Here is a 20437-nt window from a genome sequence, read left to right as displayed (position 1 = left end):
TACCCCCTTCACCCACCCCCACTACCCACAATAAAAAAAAACTCACACATAGCAGCCGCCAAAAAATAAATAAATAAATCTAAATAAATAAATCAATATAAATAAATACATTTGAAATACATTTTTATTTATAGTGTAGATGTACAGGGGGTCTCCGGAGCTGAACCGCGTTGGTTTCAGGTCGGGGGACCCACTGCTCCCCGAGATACAGCCCCCTTTATGAGGTGCCGGTATCCCTCTGCGTTTAAGGGCCCGATCACGTGACCGCGGCCTGTAAAGCAAGCAGAGGGATACCGGCACCCCCTAAAGGGGCCTATATCTCGGGGAGCAGTGGGTCCCCGGACCTGAAACCAACGCTGTTCAGCTCTGGAGACCCTCTGCACATGTACAGTATAAATAAAAAACATATATAAATAAACACTCGTTCCTTACCTTAGCGGCTATGTGCTATGGTAATGAAGCAGCAATTCTGTATTTTAATAATATTGTACAGTGAGCAGGGGGTTCCCTGAGCCAGAAATTAATGCTCAGGGACCCCCTGCTCCTGCACAATATTATTAAAAATACAGAAATGCTGCTTCATTACCTTAGCTGATAGCCGCTAAGGCTATGAAGGCAGAATAGCATGTTTATTGGGGACATTTGATTTGCCCCCAATAAACATTGCAATAAACAACATACAGTACACCACCTGTGTATTTAAAATACATAAACAATAAATACATGACATACATATTTTTATTGTGTGTTTTAAACCTGCCTGCCTTCACTGTAATCTATGTAAAAACCCCTCCCCCTATTGTGTGTGAAGCTTCCCTGCCTTCACTGTAATCTATGTAAAAAACCCTCCCCCTATTGTGTGTTTTAAACCTCCTGCCTTCACTGTAATATATGTAAAAAACCCTCCCCCTATTGTGTGTGAAGCTTCCCTGCCTTCACTGTAATCTATGTAAAAAACCCTCCCCCTATTGTGTCTGCTAAACTTCCCTGCTTTGACTAATCTGTGTAAGCCCCCCTCCCCCTATTGTGTCAGTAAAATCTGCCTGGCCAGTGTTTCTGTGAGTGCAGTGTACTGTATGTAAATGTGGGGAGGGGGATCCCGTGTAAATAACCACACCCACACCCACTACCCACTACCCACGGCCCCTCCGCTGCTTGCTGCAAAACACAGACAAAAATTAAAACATACAAAGTAATGTCCCCTAACCCCTTAATCACCATAGCGGTTATTAACCTCTACAGTCATTAAGGGGTTAACCCACCCTCACCCACCACTCGGGATGCCTACATACCCTCCCACACTAACCCCCCCACAAGGGAGGCCTACCCACATACCGTTGGGGAAACACCCCCCCCCCCACCCCCAGTACCCACAATAAAACAATACACAGCCCCACAATAAACATCATTCTATTTATGGCTTTTCATTGGTTTGTGATGATATAGATTGTGAGATCAGTTAGGATTATTAAAGGAAATAGATTTTAATGTAGTGTCTGTATGGAGAAGTGTTTGGTTTTAGGACAGTATGGTTTTGATAACCCTTCTACATTTATTTGTATATTGGTTCATCGTGTGTATATATACTGTGTATATATAATATATATATACTGTATATATATATATATATATATATATATATATATATATATATATATATATATTTCTCTCTCTCTCTCTGTATATATATATACAGTATATATATATATACATATATATATATATATATATATATATATATATATATATATATATATATATATATATATATATATATATATATATATACACAGTGGTCGACAAATCACCAAAAAATCTACTCACCACACCAAAAAATCTACTCGCCACCTAGTACCAAACGTGTGCTGCTTGGGCCAATAGGAGCTCGCCACGATGTTAAATCCACTCGCCCGGGGCGAGCAAATGTATAGGTTTGTCGAATACTGTATATATATATATATATATATATATATATATATATATATATATATATATATATATAGTTGCATGGTGAAGCCACTGTACAAATTCATGGGTGAAGGGTGGGTATCGGGCCTGTGTGGCTTAACCCCTTAATCACCTTTGCGGTTATTATCTGATAAGGTGTTTAAGGGGTTAATTGATATCTGAATGTAATTGCAATGTATTGGCTTTGTATTTGCTATGTATGTTGTGGGCAAGACAAGGATTTTGCTGGCGACGGACACTTCGTATTGATGAGGTCAGTAGTACTTTATTTATTTGTATATGCTAGTTAATGTTTTTAATAATGGGCAATTAATCTATTATCCATATCTGGATAATAGTTATTTTGCACATTATTGTACTGTAGGTGTTGGGGGGGAGGGTGTATGTATTGAATGTATAGGCCAGGTTTATTTTTTTTACATTCAGGGTTGGTTCCGTGGTACTGTGTGGGACCTCTGGAAACCACCTGCGGTATCCTCGGGTATCCCAAGGGTATCAGGCTGGTGGTTCCACGGGTGACACATGAGGGGATGACAATGTGTGGTCCCAGTTCTGTGGGGGCACCGCCGACCCATAGTCTGCGGGGATGACGATGTGTGGTCCCACTTCTGTGGGGGCACCGCCGACCCGTAGGTGCGGGGATGATGATGTGTGGTCCCACTTCTGTGGGGGCACAACGGACCCGTAGTGAGCACCCGTGAGTTCCGCAGACCCCCGAGGGAACCACCCGAGGCCCCGCAGACACCTGTGGGTCTGACCCGGGGCTCCCAGACATCCGCGGACCTACCGTGGGGACCCAATTGTGGCCCACGATGACCTAAGGAGACCACCTGGGGGCCATGGTGCTGGCGGGATCCACCAGCAGGCCTCCAGATCCTGTGTAAAAAGGGCTGCTGGTAAACTGTAGGTCTGTCCAGGTGCCCCGCCAGCCCACCGGGGACTCGCGTGGGGCTGCGTTATGAACCCTGTATGTAAAAGAATAAATCTTGTATTTATGGGGGGGGCACAGGGGGTGGGTAATGTATATAATAAATAGAATGATGTTTATTGTGGGGCTGTGTATTGTTTTTATTGTGGGTACTGGGGGTGGGGGGGGTGTTTCCCCAACAGTATGTGGGTAGGCCTCCCTTGTGGGTAGTGGGTGGGTGGTTAGGCCTCACTGGTGGGGGGGTTAGTGTGCGAGGGTATGTAGGTGTCCCGAGTGGTGGGTGAGGGTGGGTTAACCCCTTAAGCTTCACACACAATAGTGGGAGGGTTTTTTACATAGATTACAGTGAAGGCAGGAGGTTTAAAACACACAATAGGGGGAGGTTTTTTTTACATAGATTACAGTGACGCAGGCAGGTTTAAAACACACAATAAAAATATGTATGTCATGTATTTATTGTTTATGTATTTTAAATACACAGGGGGTGTACTGTATGTTGTTTATTGCAATGTTTATTGGGGGCAAATCAAATGTCCCCAATAAACATGCTATTCAGCCTTCATTGCCTTAGCGGCTATCAGCTAAGGTAATGAAGCAGCATTTCTGTATTTTTAATAATATTGTGCAGGAGCAGGGGGTCCCTGAGCATTAATTTCTGGCTCAGGGAACCCCCTGCTCACTGTACAATATTATTAAAATACAGAATTGCTGCTTCATTACCATAGCACATAGCCGCTAAGGTAAGGAACGAGTGTTTATTATATATATGTTTTGTATTTATACTGTACATGTGCAGAGTGTCTCCGGAGCTGAACAGCGTTGGTTTCAGGTCCGGGGACCCCCTGCTCCCCGAGATACAGGCCCCTTTAGAGGGTGCCGGTATCCCTCTGCTTGCTTTACAGGCCGCGGTCACGTGATCGGGCCCTTGAAACGCAGAGGGATACCGGCACCTCATAAAGGGGGCTGTATCTCGGGAAGCAGTGGGTCCCCCGACCTGAAACCAACGCGGTTCAGCTCCGGAGACTCCCTGCACATCTACACTATAAATAAAAATGTATTTCAAATGTATTTATTTATAGTCATTTATTTATTTATTTATTTAGATTTATTTATTTATTTTTTGGCGGCTGCTGTGTGTGAGTTTTTTTTATTGTGGGTAGCGGGAGTGGGTGAAGGGGGTATTAGCCCCAACGATGGTTGTTTAGGGCTTGCGGGGGGGTAGCGGGAGGGCTTAACCCCTTCATGACCGTAGCGGTATTAACTGCTACGGTCGTGAAGGGGTTAAGTGCACCCGCAACCCCCCCGCAAGTCCTAAACTCACAACAAAGGGCCAAATACCCCCTTCACCCACCCCCGCTACCCACAATAAAGTGGGCACGGTGGGTTAACCCCTTCATTGCCTAGCGGCTATACGCTATGGTAATGAAGCAGCATTTCTGTATTTTTAATAATATTGTGCAGGAGCAGGGGGTTCCCTGAGCATTAATTTCTGGCTCAGGGAACCCCCTGCTCACTGTACAATATTATTAAAAATACAGAAATGCTGCTTCGTTACCATAGCACATAGCCGCTAAGGTAAGGAACGAGTGTTTATTTATATATGTTTTTTATTCATACTGTAGATGTGCAGAGGGTCTCCGGAGCAGAACCGCTGTGGTTTTAGGTCCGGGGACCCCCTGCTCCCCGAGATACAGGCCCCTTTAGGGGGTGCCGGTATCCCTCTGCTTGGGTTACAGGCCGCGGTCACGTAATCGGGCCCTTTAAACGCAGAGGGATACCGGTACCTCATAAAGGGGGCTGTATCTCGGGGAGAAGGGGGTCCCCCGACCTGAAACCAATGCGGTTCAGCTCCGGAGACCCCCTGCACATCTACACTATGAATAAAAATATATTTTAAATAATTTTTAATGTGCCGATGTTTGCGCAGAGAGAGCAGTGGTTCTCTCTCTGCTGCAAACACATCTCCCCCCCCGGCCTATAGTATCATTGATGTGCATATACAGTACTTTTTGTGTATGTTAAGGGTTATATGGGTTGTTGTTATACAGTATATATATATATATACATATACATATATATACTGCATTACAATTCATGAATTTATGCCATCTGGCGGTCACGCGAAGCATTGCAGCCTAGTAAATCCTGAACCATTATCAATTAACACATCAACCGCGCGTCAGCCGTGTAATGCGCCTGGCTGGGAAGGCAAAAGGAGCCCGGCATGCTCCGGGTGAACAGAGTGGCATTCCAGGAACATGCCAGGTACATGCCAGTTATTAGTAAGAATAAAAACTGCCGCAGCAGTACACTGCTTTCTCCTGCCCCTGACCCTAGGCTCTTGGACATTACCCTCCGACTTCTGGCACCCTGGACTCAGCAAGTATTTCATTAACCCTTTTCTCACCAGGCCCAGCAACGCATCTTACCATACTCCGGGCTCGCCCTCACTGCTGTGGGTGCGTGTTATACACTTACCCACCTCAGTACTGGGGACTGGCCAGGTCTGCGGGCATACAGGCATTACAATAATGGTTTTGTTTTGGTGTTTTAATTGTGAATTGTGGTCTTTATTTTGGATTGGATTAATTGTTGGTAATTTAGTTCGGTTTACTTCTTGATTTGTTTTTATTTTTTGATTGTTTGGATGGCATTGGATCTTGTTTCTTTTAGGTTGACAATTGACTGGCATAGTGTTAAATGATGCCCATATGATATAGTAATCATGTACCCACTGTGCCATTCAATTGTTTTATTGGCATTTGTTATCTATTTAATTGGCTATGTGATGTATTTTATTTTGCTATGTGGTGTGTTTTATTTTGATATGTGCTGTATTTTATTTTGATATGTGCTGTGTTTGATTTGGCAATGTAATGTTTTTTATTTGGGCCTGTTTTTTTTAATCCTTCACCATTTCTTGGTATATTGGTAAATCATGCCCATATAATATAATATAATAACACTGTAACAATGAATGGGTGAAGGGTGGGGGTAGTTGCCTGGGGAGGGTGGTTATGCTTCCTGGGCATGTAGTGGTAGAGGGTGGGTTAACCCCTTAATTACTTTTGCAATTATTAACCGCTAAGTTGATTAAGGGGCTAGGGGCCATTAGTTTGTATTTTGCTATGTTTACTTTCTGGCAACGGAAGACATGGACCTACAGTAAGCTGACGAGGACGCCCTTCATATTGCATGGGGTAAGTAGAACAGTTTTTATTTACTTTATTTATGCTTCATGGCTAATGTTGTGTTAATAATAAGCAAAAAATCTATTATCCATATCTGGATAATAGTTATTTTACCCATTACTGTATTGTATGTGTTTTGGTGGGGGGGTGTATTTATTGAAATGTAGGACATGTTTTATTTTTTAAAATACAGGAATGGTACCGCAGGCCAGCGGGGACCCACAGGGATCACCCGAGGACCCCCGGACACCCACGTGGACCACCTGAGGACCCACAGGGGATACCTGCAGGGAAGAACCGGGGGCCTCACAGCTGTGGGGGCCCCCGGGGCCCGCGGGGACAACCGAGAGCCCGTGGACACCCGTGGGTACCACGCAAGGGCCCCCAGACACCCGTGGAAATCACCCGAGGGCCACCAGACACCTCTGGGGATGAACCAGGGACCCCCAGATACCCGCGGGGACCATCTGGGGGCCCTCAGAGCCTAACGGGGACCACCTGAGGGTTCCAGACACCCGGGGGCACCCACCGGGGTGCACTATGGATCTTGCAAATATCCATGGGGACCATTGGAGACCCCCGTTGGCCTGTGGTATTAATCCTGTGTGTAAAAAAATAAATATTGGTTTCATGTGGGGGCACAGGGGGTGGATGGGTTGTGTATTGGCGTTTATTAAATATTATAGTGGGTTATTGGGGACCTAAGAGGTGGGTAGAAGGGTTGTTGTGTGTTTTTTTTTATTGTTGGTAGCGGGGATGGGTGAGGGGGTATTATCCCCAAGGATGGGTGATTAGGCCTCCTGGGTGGGTAGTGGGGGAGGGTGGGTTAACCCCTTAATTACTCTAGCGTTTACTAACCACCAAGGTGATTAAGGGGTTAGGGGACAGTAGATTCTCTTTTTTTAATACACTTTATTGTTTGCAGCACTGGAGGACCTGGACGGGATGAGGATGAGGGTGGCCTTCATCGTGGCAGCCTGGCAGAGATGAATGCAAGATTTAATTATTTTATTTATGCTGATTAATGTTGTATTTTAAATGGGCAAATGCATTATTATCCATATGTGGATAATAGTTATTTTGCCCATTATTGTACTGTATGTGTTAGGGGGCGGTGGGTGAGGGAGGTGGGTAGTGGGGCTGCTATGTGTATTGTTTGTATTGTGGGTAGCGGGGTGGGTGAAGGGGGTATTAGCCCCAAGCATGGGTGTTTAAACCTTGCGGGTGGGTAGATGAAGGGGTTAAGTCCACCCACAGCTAGGAAGGCCTAAACACCTAAAAAAAAAACTGTTCTTATACGGTATATTTATTTATAAAATGTTTTACCAGGAAGTAATACATTGAGAGTTGCCTCTCGTTTTCAAGTATGTCCTGGGTATAGAGTTAAGATTACAAATAATACATGGAACAGTACATAGTTACATAAGTGAACAAGGTATACAAGACATTGCATGCACAGTTAGAGATAATATATATTATAGGCATATTTTTATATATTATTGGCACCTTCTCTGAGAGGTGCCATCTATACTCTAGGGACGGATTGCACCTCAATGAAGAGGGATCTTCTGTGCTAGGGGGGAGAATGCTAAAAAGGTTGGAGGAGATTTTAAACTAGGATGGAGGGGGGAGGGGAATGAAACAGATAATGAACTAAATGGAATAGAGGAGGATACAAGATGGTATGGAGGTAGAATGGGGGCAAGTGAGAGTTTGACACGCAGTGAGACACCCATAGTAAATACAGATAATACTAGAAAACTTCTAAAGACTAAACCAAGTGGGCGCAGAAAGGAAGGAGCAGATAAGATAACAGTACAGACTGAAAAAAAACTTAAATGCATGCTTGCTAATGCAAGAAGCCTGACAGATAAAATGGGGGAGCATGAATTAATAGCTGCAAGGGAGCAGTATGACATCATAAGCATTAATGAAACATGGTGGGATGAAACTCATGACTGGACAGTTAATTTAGAGGGTTATTCTCTTTTTTGGAAGGATCGAACAAATAGAAGGGGAGGTGGAATATGTTTATATGTTAAACTGGATCTAAAACCTATTATAAGGGATGATGTTTATGAAGGGAATGATGAAAATGTAGAGACTTTGTGGATAAAAATTAGCAGTGGTGTTAAAAGTATTAAGAAAATGTTTGTGGGAATATGCTATAAACCACCAAATATCTGTGAGATTGAGGAAGCTAAAATACTTTTGTAAATGGAAAAGGCATCAAAACTGGGTCATGTTTGCATAATGGGGGATTTTAATTATCCAGACATAGACTGGGGCAATGAGATTAGCGTTACAACAAATGGAAACAGGTTTTTGGGGGTGCTTAAAGACAATTATATGACCCAAATTATTGCGGAACCAACCAGGAGAGGGCAATACTGGATTTGGTCATATCAAACACTGTAGAAGTAATAACAAATATTCAAGTCCTGGAACATTTGGGTAACAGTGATCATAACATGGTCTCATTTGAAATAAATTATCAAAAAATAGATTTCTTGGGTTCAACAAAGACCTTAAACTTTAGAAAGGCAGATTTTAATAAACTGAGGTCTAATCTAGTAGTAATACAATGGGATGATGTTTTTGCAGGGAAAATGTAGAAGATAAATGGGCAGTCTTTAAAACATTGTTAGAAAAGCACACTTATCAGTGTATACCCTTGGGTAATAAGTATAAAAGAAATAAGTCAAAACCAATGTGGCTAAATAAACAGGTAGGGAAGGAAATGAACAAGAAGAGGAAGGCGTTTAGATTCTTTAAGTCAGAAGGGACAGAGACATCGTATCAGAATTATAAGGAATGTAACAAAAATTGCAAAAGGGCAATTAAATTAGCAAAAATGGATAATGAAGAAAGGATTGCAATTGAAAGTAAGGTCAACCCTAAAAAGTTCTTTAAGTACCTTAATAACAAAAAAATGAGAAAAGAAAATATAGGACCCTTTCAGTGTGAGATGGGTAGGCAGATTATTATTGGAGATAAGGAAAATCTGAGGTATTAAACAAATTCTTTGCCTCTGTGTTTACCAGGGAAGAATCAAGTTCAATAGTAGTGCCGCAGGAGGAAGCCACAACCTCCATATTCATGAACAATTGGTTAACTGAGGAAGAAGTTCATAAGCGACTTGAAAAAATTAAAGTAAATAAGGCACCTGGCCCCGATGGCATACATCCAAGAGTTCTCAAGGAGTTAAGCTCAGTAATAGCCAAACCATTATATTTAATATTCAAGGACTCCATTTCCACAGGCTCAGTACCACAAGATTGGCGTAAAGAAAATGTGATGCCTATATTTAAAAGGGAGCTAGATCACAACCGGGAAATTACAGACCTGTAAGCCTGACTTCAATAGTGGGGAAATTACTTGAAGGTTTAATACGGGATAATATTCAGGAATGTAGTTGGTAGAGGTGACAAGGGAGCGGGACACCATGCACATGTAAAAGAGAGATCACAAAAATAGTACAGTACTGTATAGCACAAAAATGATAATCCTATGAAATTCTGCAAAGGTTATACTCACAAGCAGACAGTGAGTAAAGGCATTTCAAACATAAAGTGTACACGAACAGTAGTCCCACGTAGAGGGGCGTCTGGGGACCAGGATGGGATGGATAGGGTGCACTACAGCAGAGGACAAGAACACACCATAGCGCGAACTGTGCAACAATCTAATTAATTAAAAAACACTTCACTAGTGCTCACTTACAAAGTATAAGAAGTTATTAGGCAATAAGAAATCAGAGGTACAGGCATATGATGATCTCACTGCCCCTTACTCTCCAGGAATCGCAATTAGGTTTGGAATGGAGACGCTCCGCCACAGGTGCTCCTAATTGCGGCCGCAAGAAGCAACGAACAGCTCAGCGTCTCTCCTCCATGTGTCTTGGTATCTGCCTCGATTCGACGCGTTTCGCTAGAGAACTGGCTTCGTCAGGAATCTGGCACCCTATCCTACACTTGCTCTTAAATACAGTCAGTTAGCTCTTCATTGGTGGTGTATAATGGTCTCTGGTGATGTGGGATTAATGCGCTGCATCTGTGACCACAGTCACCTGGGATACATGATACAAAGCCAATCCAAGATGGCCGCCATCAGGACAAAAACTTACAAACCCCTTGTATAACTTTATCAGCCACATTGTCTTAGTGACACAGTGTTGGAATACAGGATACAAAGCCAATCCAAGATGGCCGCTGTCGGGACAAAAACTTACAAACAGCTTGTGTAACTTTATCAGCCACATTGTCTTAGTGACACAGTGTTGGGAATGGACAACAGGTCACAAACCCTCTTAAATTGAGTAGTCAGCAATGGAAAGACATTGCATACAGTTAGAAATATACCCAAAAAGCAGTGTTTATACAATACTGATAAAAAGTAATTCTAAAAGTACATTTTGAAAAGAATATAAACATATTTAAAAAAAATACATACTGCTGCGGCAGCTTTTATTCTTACTAATCACCAGCTTTTACCTGGCATGTTCCTGGAATGCCACGCTGTTCACCTGGAGCATGTCAGGCTCCTTTTGCCTTCCAAGCCAGGCGCATGCCCGGCTGACGCGCGGTTGATGTGTTAATTGATAATGGTTCAGGATTTACTAGGCTGCAAAGTTTCGCGTGTCCACCAGATGGCATAAATTCATGAATTGTAATGCAGTATATATATGTATATATATATATATATATATATATATATATATATATATATATATATATACTGTATAACAACAACCCCTATAACCCCTAACATACAGTACTGTACACATACAGTACTGTATATGCACATCAATGATACTGTAGGCCGGCGGGGGTGAGATGTGTTTGCAGCAGAGAGAGAACCACTGCTCTCTCTGCGCAAACATCGGCACATTAAAAATTATTTAAAATACATTTTTATTCATAGTGTAGATGTGCAGGGGGTCTCCGGAGCTGAACCGCATTGGTTTCAGGTCCGGGGACCCCCTGCTCCCCGAGATACAGCCCCCTTTATGAGGTGCCGGTATCCCACTGCATTTAAAGGTCCCGATCACGTGACCGCGGCATGTAAACCAAGCAGAGGGATACCGGCACCTCCTAAAGGGGCCTGTATCTCGGGGAGCAGGGGGTCCCCGGACCTAAAACCACAGCGGTTCAGCTCCAGAGACCCTCTGCACATATACAGTATAAATAAAAAACATATATAAATAAACACTCGTTCCTTACCTTAGCGGCTATGTGCTATGGTAACGAAGCAGCATTTCTGTATTTTAATAATATTGTACAGTGAGCAGGGGGTTCCCTGAGCCAGAAATTAATGCTCAGGGGCCCCCCTGCTCCTGCACAATATTATTAAAAATACAGAAATGCTGCTTCATTACCATAGCTGATAGCCGCTAAGGCAATGAAGGGGTTAACCCACCGTGCCCACTTTATTGTGGGTAGCGGGGGTGGGTGAAGGGGGTATTTGGCCCTTGGTGTGAGGGGGTTGCGGGTGCACTTAACCCCTTCACGGCCGTAGCAGTTAATACCGCTACAGTCATGAAGGGGTTAACCCCGCCCGCTACCCCCCCGCAAGCCCTAAACAACCATCGTTGGGGCTAATACCCCCTTCACCCACCCCCGCTACCCACAATAAAAAAAAATCACACAGCAGCAGCACAAAAAATAAATAAATAAATGTAAATAAATAAATAAATACATGAATATAAATAAATACATTTTAAATACATTTTTATTCATAGTGTAGATGTGCAGGGGGTCTCCGGAGCTGAACCACGTTGGTTTCAGGTCCGGGGACCCCCTGCTCCCCGAGATACAGCCCCCTTTATGAGGTGCCGGTATCCCTCTGCATTTAAAGGTGCCTGTAAACCAAGCAGAGGGATACCAGCACCCCCTAAAGGGGCCTGTATCTCGGGGAGCAGGGGGTCCCCGGACCTAAAACCACAGTGGTTCTGCTCCGGAGACCCCCTGCACATCTACACTATGAATAAAAATGTATTTTAAATGTATTTATTTATATTCATTTATTTAGATTTATTTATTAATTGTGCTGCTGCTGTGTGTGAATTTTTTTTTATTGTGGGTAGTGGGGGTGGGTGAAGGGGGTATTAGCCCCAACGGTGGTTGTTTAGGGCTTGCGGGGGGGTAGCGGGTGCACTTAACCCCTTCACGAACGTAGCGGTATTAACTGCTATGGTCGTGAAGGGGTTAAGTGCACCCGCAACCCCCCCGCAAGTCCTAAACTCACACCAAGGGTCAAACACCCCCTTCACCCACCCCCGCTACGCACAATAAAAAAAATTCACGCACAGCAGCACACACATGATGAACCAATATACAAATAATAAATAAATCTAAATAAATACATGAAGATAAATAAATATATAGGTATATATATATATATATATATATATATATATATATATACAGTATATATATATAAGAACAATCCCTATACATATATATACTGTATATATATATATACTGTATATATAATAATAATAATAATAATAGCATGTTCTTGTATAGCGCTGCTAATTGTACGCAGCGCTTTACAGAGACATTTTGCAGGCACAGGTCCCTGCCCCGTAGAGCTTACAATCTATATTTGTGGTGCCTGAGGCACAGGGAGATAAAGTGACTTGCCCAAGGTCACAAGGAGCCAACACTGGGAATTGAATCAGGCTCCCCTGCAGCAATCTCAGTATCAGTCAGTGTCTTTACTCACTGAGCCACTCCTTCTCCCCATATACTGAATATATATATATATGTATATATATATATACAGTATATACACACACATGATGAACCAATATACAAATAAATGTAGAAGGGTTATCAAAACCATACTGTCCTACAAATAACATTTCTCCATACAGACACACTACATTACAATGAATTTCCTTTAATAATCCTAACTGATCTTACAATCTTAATCATCAAATGACAAAGAAAAACCTCACATTCCAATCAATACATTGCATTTACATTGTATTTATGATGCATAAAATCTATGCACCATATACATTCTGCAAATGAATGTGAACAATACCATTGCAAGCAAAATACAGATAACTCCAAACAAGTCAACTATTTTAAGCAATCAAGTAAACAAAAATCAATACATAAGTACCAACCAGAATACAAAATTTAAAACCAACGCTAACCCTTACAATACCAAGGATTACATCTATCTAATTGTAAAAAACATTATACTGTACATACATTGAAGTATTGCAATAAACAACATACAGTACAGTACATCCCCTGTATCTCCCTGCCTTGAGTGTAATCTGTTTAAAGCCCCCTCCCCCCTAATGTTTCTGTTAAATCTCTCTGCCTGTATTGCTGTGAGTGCAGTGTATGTAAATGTGGGGAGGGGGGGACCCAATGTGCATACTGTGAGGTCTAACCACCCTCACCCCCTACCCACATACCGTTACCCCCCCCCCCCCATCCTGGCCATGGCCCCTCCGCTTCTGCAAAACAGACACAAAAATTAAAACATCCAAAGTAATGTCCCCTAACCCCTTAATCACCATAGCGGTTATTAACTGCTACAGTCATTAAGGGGTTAACCCACAGGTGTCTGCGGGGCCTCGGGTGGTTCCCATGGGGGTCTGGGGAACTCACAGGTGCTCACTACAGGTCAGCGGTGCCCCCACAGAAGTGGGACCACACATCATCATCCCCGCACCTACGGGTTGGCGGTGCCCCCACAGAAGTGGGACCACACAGCTTCATCCCCGCAGACTATTGGTCAGCGGTGCCCCCACAGAAGTGGGACCACACAGCTTCATCCCCACATGTGTCACCCGTGGAACCACCAGCCTGGTACCCGTGGGATACCCGAGGAAACCACAGGTGGTCTCCAGAGGTCCCACGCAGAACCATGGAACAAACCTGATTGGCTCTAGTATACCATGTGACAGAGGCTTGGGGGGAAAAAGGATGTGACGTACTACAGCCAATCAGAGTAGGGATGGAGTTCCCACGCTCTGATTTGCTCTAGTACCATGTGACAAGCTTTCAATGACGTCACATCCTTTTACCCCCCCAAGCCTCGGTCACATGGTATACTAGAGCCAATCAGAGTAGGGATGGAGTTCCCACGCTCTGATTGGCTACCATACCATGTGAGGGCGGCCATGTGTCTTTTCATGACGTCATCTTAAAGGCAATTGAAGCAAAGCCATTCTGATTGGCTGTGCTTTCATTGCCTTTAAGTGACGTCATCATTTTTATTTTTATCGGCCAAAACACATGGTTTTCACGGCCCAATCAGGGCCATGGGAACCATATGACGAAAATGTGACGTCATAGGCCTTTAAAAGCCTATGTCGTCTCATTTTGAAGCCAGACGCCGCGGAGGAAGGACCTCCGGACAAGAAAGAAGGCCAGGACGTGGCCGCAGATGGAAAGAAGACCCCGCCCCGCCCGGAAGAAGATAGAAGAAAGAAGAATACAGATGAAGATAAAGATGGATTACAAGTAGAAGACCCGTGGATTGATTTGGATTTTTAGTTTAATGTTTATTATTTTATGGTTTTTTATTTTATGGGTTCCTGTTTGTGGATTGGTTCGTGAGTAAGCTGCGCAACGGGAGTCGGTGGGGGCAAGTAATGGTAAGTGAACTAAAGAAATGTATTTTATTTAACTTGTTAATTTTTTTAAAAGCTTTTTTAACATGTGTATTTTATTTTTTTGTGGTATATCATTTCTTGCCACTGTATATATATATGTATATATGTCTTGAGAGATATATACATACAGGGTAAGAAATTATGTTGTTTTAAAAGCTTTCTTTCATGTGTTTTAAATTAATTTGTCTATGCAGCTATGCTTAAATGTGTGTTTAAAGTATTTTAAAATTAGATAGATGTAATTGTTGATATTGTATTATGTGTTTGAGGGAGGTAAGGCTAGACTTGGTTTTAAAGTTTGTATTCCGGTTGGTACTTATATTTTTTTCACATGCTGAATTTTTCTGCTCGAGGCGTGAATTAGTTAATTGTTTCATTGTTCGGGATGGACTGTCAATTGTTTAGGGATGTAAATAATGATTGCTAATTGATTTTTGTTTACTTGATTGGTTAAAATAGTTGACTTGTTTGGAAGTGTTTGTATTTTGCTTGCAATGATATTGTTCACATTCATTTGCAGAATGTATATGGTGCATAGATTTTATGCATCATAAATACAATGTAAATGCAATGTATTGATTGGAATGTGAGGTTTTTCTTTGTCATTTGATGATTTAGATTGTAAGATCAGTTAGGATTATTAAAGGAAATTCATTGTAATGTAGTGTGTCTGTATGGAGAAGTGTTATTTGTAAAATAGTATGGTTCATCATGTGTGTGTATATACTGTATGTATATATATGTATATATATATATGTATGTATATGTATATATATGTATAGGGATTGTTGATATATATACTGTATATATATATTTGTTTATCTTCATGTATTTATTTATTTATTTAGATTTATTTATTAATTGTGGGGCTGCTGTGCGTGAATTTTTTTTATTGTTGGTAGCGGGGGTGGGTGAAGGGGGTATTTGGCCCTTGGTGTGAGTTTAGGACTTGCGGGGGGGTAGCGGGTGCACTTAACCCCTTCACGACCGTAGCAGTTAATACCGCTACGGTCGTGAAGGGGTTAAGTGCACCCGCTACCCCCCCGCAAGCCCTAAACAACCACCGATGGGGCTAATACCCCCTTCACCCACCCCCACTACCCACAATAAAAAAAATTCACACACAGCAGCAGCACAATTAATAAATAAATTTAAATAAATAAATAAATAAATTAATATAAATAAATACATTTAAAATACATTTTTATTCATAGTGTAGATGTGCAGGGGGTCTCCGGAGCAGAACCGCTTTGGTTTTAGGTCTGGGGACCCCCTGCTCCCCGAGATACAGGCCCCTTTAGGGGGTGCCGGTATCCCTCTGCTTGGTTTACAGGCCGCGGTCACGTGATCGGGACCTTTAAATGCAGAGGGATACCGGCACCTCATAAAGGGGGCTGTATCTCGGGGAGCAGGGGGTCCCCCGACCTGAAACCAACGCGGTTCAGCTCCGGAGACCCCCTGCACATCTACACTATAAATAAAAATGTATTTCAAATGTATTTATTTATAGTCATTTATTTATTTATTAATTTAGATTTATTTATTTATTTTTTGTGCTGCTGCTGTGTGTGAGTTTTTTTTATTGTGGGTAGCGGGAGTGGGTGAAGGGGGTATTAGCCCCAACGGTGGTTGTTTAGGGCTTGCGGGGGGGTAGCGGTAGGGGTTAACCCCTTCATGACTGTAGCGGTATTAACTGCTATGGTCGTGAAGGGGTTAAGTGCACCCGCAACCCCCCCGCAAGTCCTAAACTCACACCAAGGGCCAAATACCCCCTTCACCCACCCCAGCTACCCACAATAAAGCGGGCACGGTGGGTTAACCCCTTCATTGCCTTAGCGGCTATCAGCTATGGTAATGAAGCAGCATTGCTGTATTTTTAATAATATTGTGCAGGATCAGGGGGTCCCCTGAGCATTAATTTCTGGCTCAGGGAACCCCCTGCTCACTGCACAATATTATTAAAATACAGAAATGCTGCTTCGTTACCATAGCACATAGCCGCTAAGGTAAGGAACGAGTGTTTATTTATATATGTGTTTTATTCATACTGTACATGTGCAGAGGGTCTCCGGAGCAGAAACGTTTTTGTTTTAGGTCCGGGGACCCCCTGCTTCCCGAGATACAGGCCCCTTTAGGGGGTGCCGGTATCCCTCTGCTTGGTTTATATGTCGCGGTCACGTGATCGAGACCTTGAAATGCAGAGGGATACCGGCACCTCATAAAGGGGGCTGTATCTCGGGAAGCAGGGGGTCCCCGGACCTGAAACCAACGCGGTTCAGCTCCGGAGACCCCCTTCACATCTACACTATGAATAAAAATGTATTTTAAATAATTTTTAATGTGCCGATGTTTGCGCAGAGAGAGCAGCGGTTCTCTTGCTGCAAACACATCTCGCCAGGGGACGGCCTATAGTATCATTGATGTGCATATACAGTACTGTATGTGTATGTTATGGGTTATAGGGGTTGTTGTTATACAGTATATACTGTATATATACAGTATATACTGCATTACAATTCATGAATTTCTCGGCTTCAAAGACAACAGCTCGCAAACGCCCCCATGCGTTTTTACACGGCATTGCAGTATTGCAGCCAGCGGGAATAAAATGCTTAAATCACAGCCGAGATATAACGCTATATACCCCGGGAGAAAACGATACAAAACCGCACATCCCCGGGATATTCCGAAATTCGCGGAGCTAGCCAAGTAAGAAAAAAGTTGGTCGGTAGTGTACAAATTACAATTATTGCTACTGTTTAAGATTTTTAATGGTTCACTCTAATAGTAAAATGGCAAATTTAAAAATAAAGAATAGTATCTTTATTACAGTAAAAATTACTAAAATCCTTACTAATTCTAATTGCTATCCTTGTAGTCCAACCAGGCAGTATATATGAAATAAATGAGAACAAAGTTAGCAAGCACATAATATACTTTCGGAGAATATCTTAAAAAGGCTACATATTAAAATTTTAAAATAGTGAGAAAAACTGCAGAAGTCCACTATCATTTCGAGTGATGTATCATGGTCCAAAAGCGTAAAAAGTAATGAAAAAGCAGAATGATTTTTGGGACAGTATACAGATACCAGCCAGTAATCTAATTATTTGAAAAATTAAAATTTTTATAATATTGGTTGTTGAGAAAAGTATTAGTAATTGCTTTTTGAATATATAAGATCTCCAGTGATATTCATTGAGAGCAACTACATACTTTAGTGGATCCGAAATGTATCAAACGTACATGTAACAGAAAAAAGCATATACAACAGCAATGAAACATGGTACATTCACCGATCTTAACATCACTGGTTTCACAACTCATTACAACCGTCAGTAAAGAAAAATGTATTGCAAATTAAAATGAAATAAAGTATAATCACACTAAGTAAGCTCCCAACTCAAAATCAGCATTTAGACCTGATGGGATCAGAGTCTTTAATTTATATATCCAGTGTGTTTCTCTCTTTCTTAATCCTGTCTCCCTGTTACCGCCTGTAGACGGACGTTCACAGAGTTACACAATTGGAGACTTTTATAAGGTGAAATTTTAATAAGGCTTTATTGTGCCTTTTCCTTTTCATCAGGAAATCCATCCAAACACAGGGGGTGGGGGGGGGACAACGCTTCTATTCACTTGGGAGTATTTCTAGTGAAACACTATGCAATTAATTCACATCTCCCTTAGTCAAGTATTTCTCCCAGCCCCAAACACATAGCATGAAATAAGCAGATATAAGAAGTCTCTTAAGAATGAAAGTCTTATCTGTTTCTTGGAGGGAAAATCTTCTCAGTTCCTGGTTCAGCTCCCTTCCCTCAGGGTGTGTCAGCTTCAGGTTTAGTAGTTTTCCCTGTGTCTTGAAATCAGCTCTGCTGTGTCTTCTGGCAGAGCACAAGACATGGTCAGCTCCAGAGATCTGTGTTCTCTTGGTCAGTCTCTCCTGGGAGACTCAAGAACCCCTGCTCTGTCTCCAAAGGTCAGCTCACAAGTGAGCTAATGAGTCACTTTTTGTCTCAACAGACAGGCTTTTGTAAGCAATCTAAATCAGGCAGGTGGTGTTTATTAATTGACTAACAGCAGTTAACCACCACACTGCTAGATTAAAGGCACATTACTTGAACAGGGATTACTCCCCTGTTACACCGCCCCTCCAGTGTAATTTTACGTGTTCAATCCCTTTATATAATATTCAGGAATACCTAATGGAAAACAAAATTATTAGTAATAATCAGCATGGATTTATGAAGGATAGATCTTGCCAAATTAACCTTATTTGTTTCTTTGAGGAGGTAAGTAGGAATTTAGACCAGGGTAATGCAGTTGGTGTGGTCTACTTAGATTTTTCAAAGGCTTTTGATACGGTTTCACACAAGAGGTTGGTGTACAAAATAAAGAAAATTGGACTCAGTAATAATATATGCACCTGGATTGAAAACTGGTTAAAGGACAGACAACAGAGGGTTGTCATAAATGGAACTTTTTCAGGTTGGGCTAAAGTCTTGAGCGGAGTACCTCAAAGATCGGTACTGGGACCCCTGCTTTTTAACTTTTTTATTAATGACCTTGAGGTTGGGATCGAGAGCAAAGTCTCCATCTTTGCTGATGATACTAAATTGTGTAAGGTAATAGAATCAGAGCAGGATGTAATTTCTCTTCAGAAGGACTTGGAGAGACTGGAAACGTGGGCAGGTAAATGGCAAATTAGGTTTAATACAGATAAATGTAAGGTTATGCATTTGGGATGCAAGAATAAAAAGGCGACTTACAAATTAAATGGAGATATATTGGGGGAATCCTTGATGGAGAAGGATTTAGGAGTGCTTGTAGACATCAGGCTTAGCAATAGTGCCCAATGTCATGCAGTAGCTGCAAAGGCAAACAAGATCTTATTTTGCATCAAACGGGCAATGGATGGAAGGGAAGTAAACATAATTATGCCCCTTTACAAAGCATTAGTAAGACCACACCTTGAATATGGAGTACAATTTTGGGCACCAATCCTAAGAAAATACATTATGGAACTAGAGAGAGTGCAGAGAAGAGCCACCAAATTAATAAAGGGGATGGACAATCTAATTTATGAGGAGAGGCTAACTAAATTAGATTTATTTACATTAGAAAAGAGGCGTCTAAGAGGGGATAGGATAACTATATACAAATATATTCGGGGACAATACAAGGAGCTTTTAAAAGAACTATTCATCCCACGGGCAGTACAAAGGACATCCCTTAAGGTTGGAGGAAAGGAAATTTCACCAGCAACAAAGGAAAGGGTTCTTTACAGTAAGGGCAGTTAAAATGTGGAATTCATTACCCATGGAGACTGTGATGGCAGATACAATAGATTTGTTCAAAAAAAGGTTGGACATCTTTTAGATGGGAAAGGTATACAGGGATATACCAAATAAGTATACATGGGAAGGATGCTGATCCAGGGATTAATCCGATTGCCAATTCTTGGAGTCAGGAAGGAATTATTTTTCCCCTTAATGGGTTTTTTTGTTTGGCTTCCTCTGGATCAATAAGTAAATATAGATATAGGATCAAGTATCTGTTGTCTAAATTTAGCATAGGTTGAACTTGATGGACCAATGTCTTTTTTCAACTTCATCTACTATGTAACTATGTAACTATGTAATTTGTAACAGTTACAGACCAGATTAAAATGTGAGACAGCTTTAGTTTTGAAAAAAGTTAGACTTGTGG

General features: G+C 41.9%; 1 protein-coding gene across 1 annotated transcript in view; it reads left to right on the top strand.

The window, feature by feature from the left end:
* Nucleotides 1-8941: 8941 nt before the first annotated feature.
* The window catches only part of LOC142494721 (uncharacterized), a 48118-nt gene continuing 36622 nt past the window's right edge, over nucleotides 8942-20437 (top strand). Inside the window, exon 1 of the mRNA XM_075599156.1 lies at nucleotides 8942-8972. Coding sequence (XP_075455271.1) covers nucleotides 8942-8972 — 31 coding nt within the window. The remainder of the gene's footprint in view (nucleotides 8973-20437) is intronic.

The sequence above is a fragment of the Ascaphus truei genome, chromosome 5 (assembly GCF_040206685.1).
Source record: "Ascaphus truei isolate aAscTru1 chromosome 5, aAscTru1.hap1, whole genome shotgun sequence".
NCBI classification, from domain to species: domain Eukaryota; kingdom Metazoa; phylum Chordata; class Amphibia; order Anura; family Ascaphidae; genus Ascaphus; species Ascaphus truei.
This window is presented reverse-complemented; position numbering and strand designations above follow the sequence as displayed.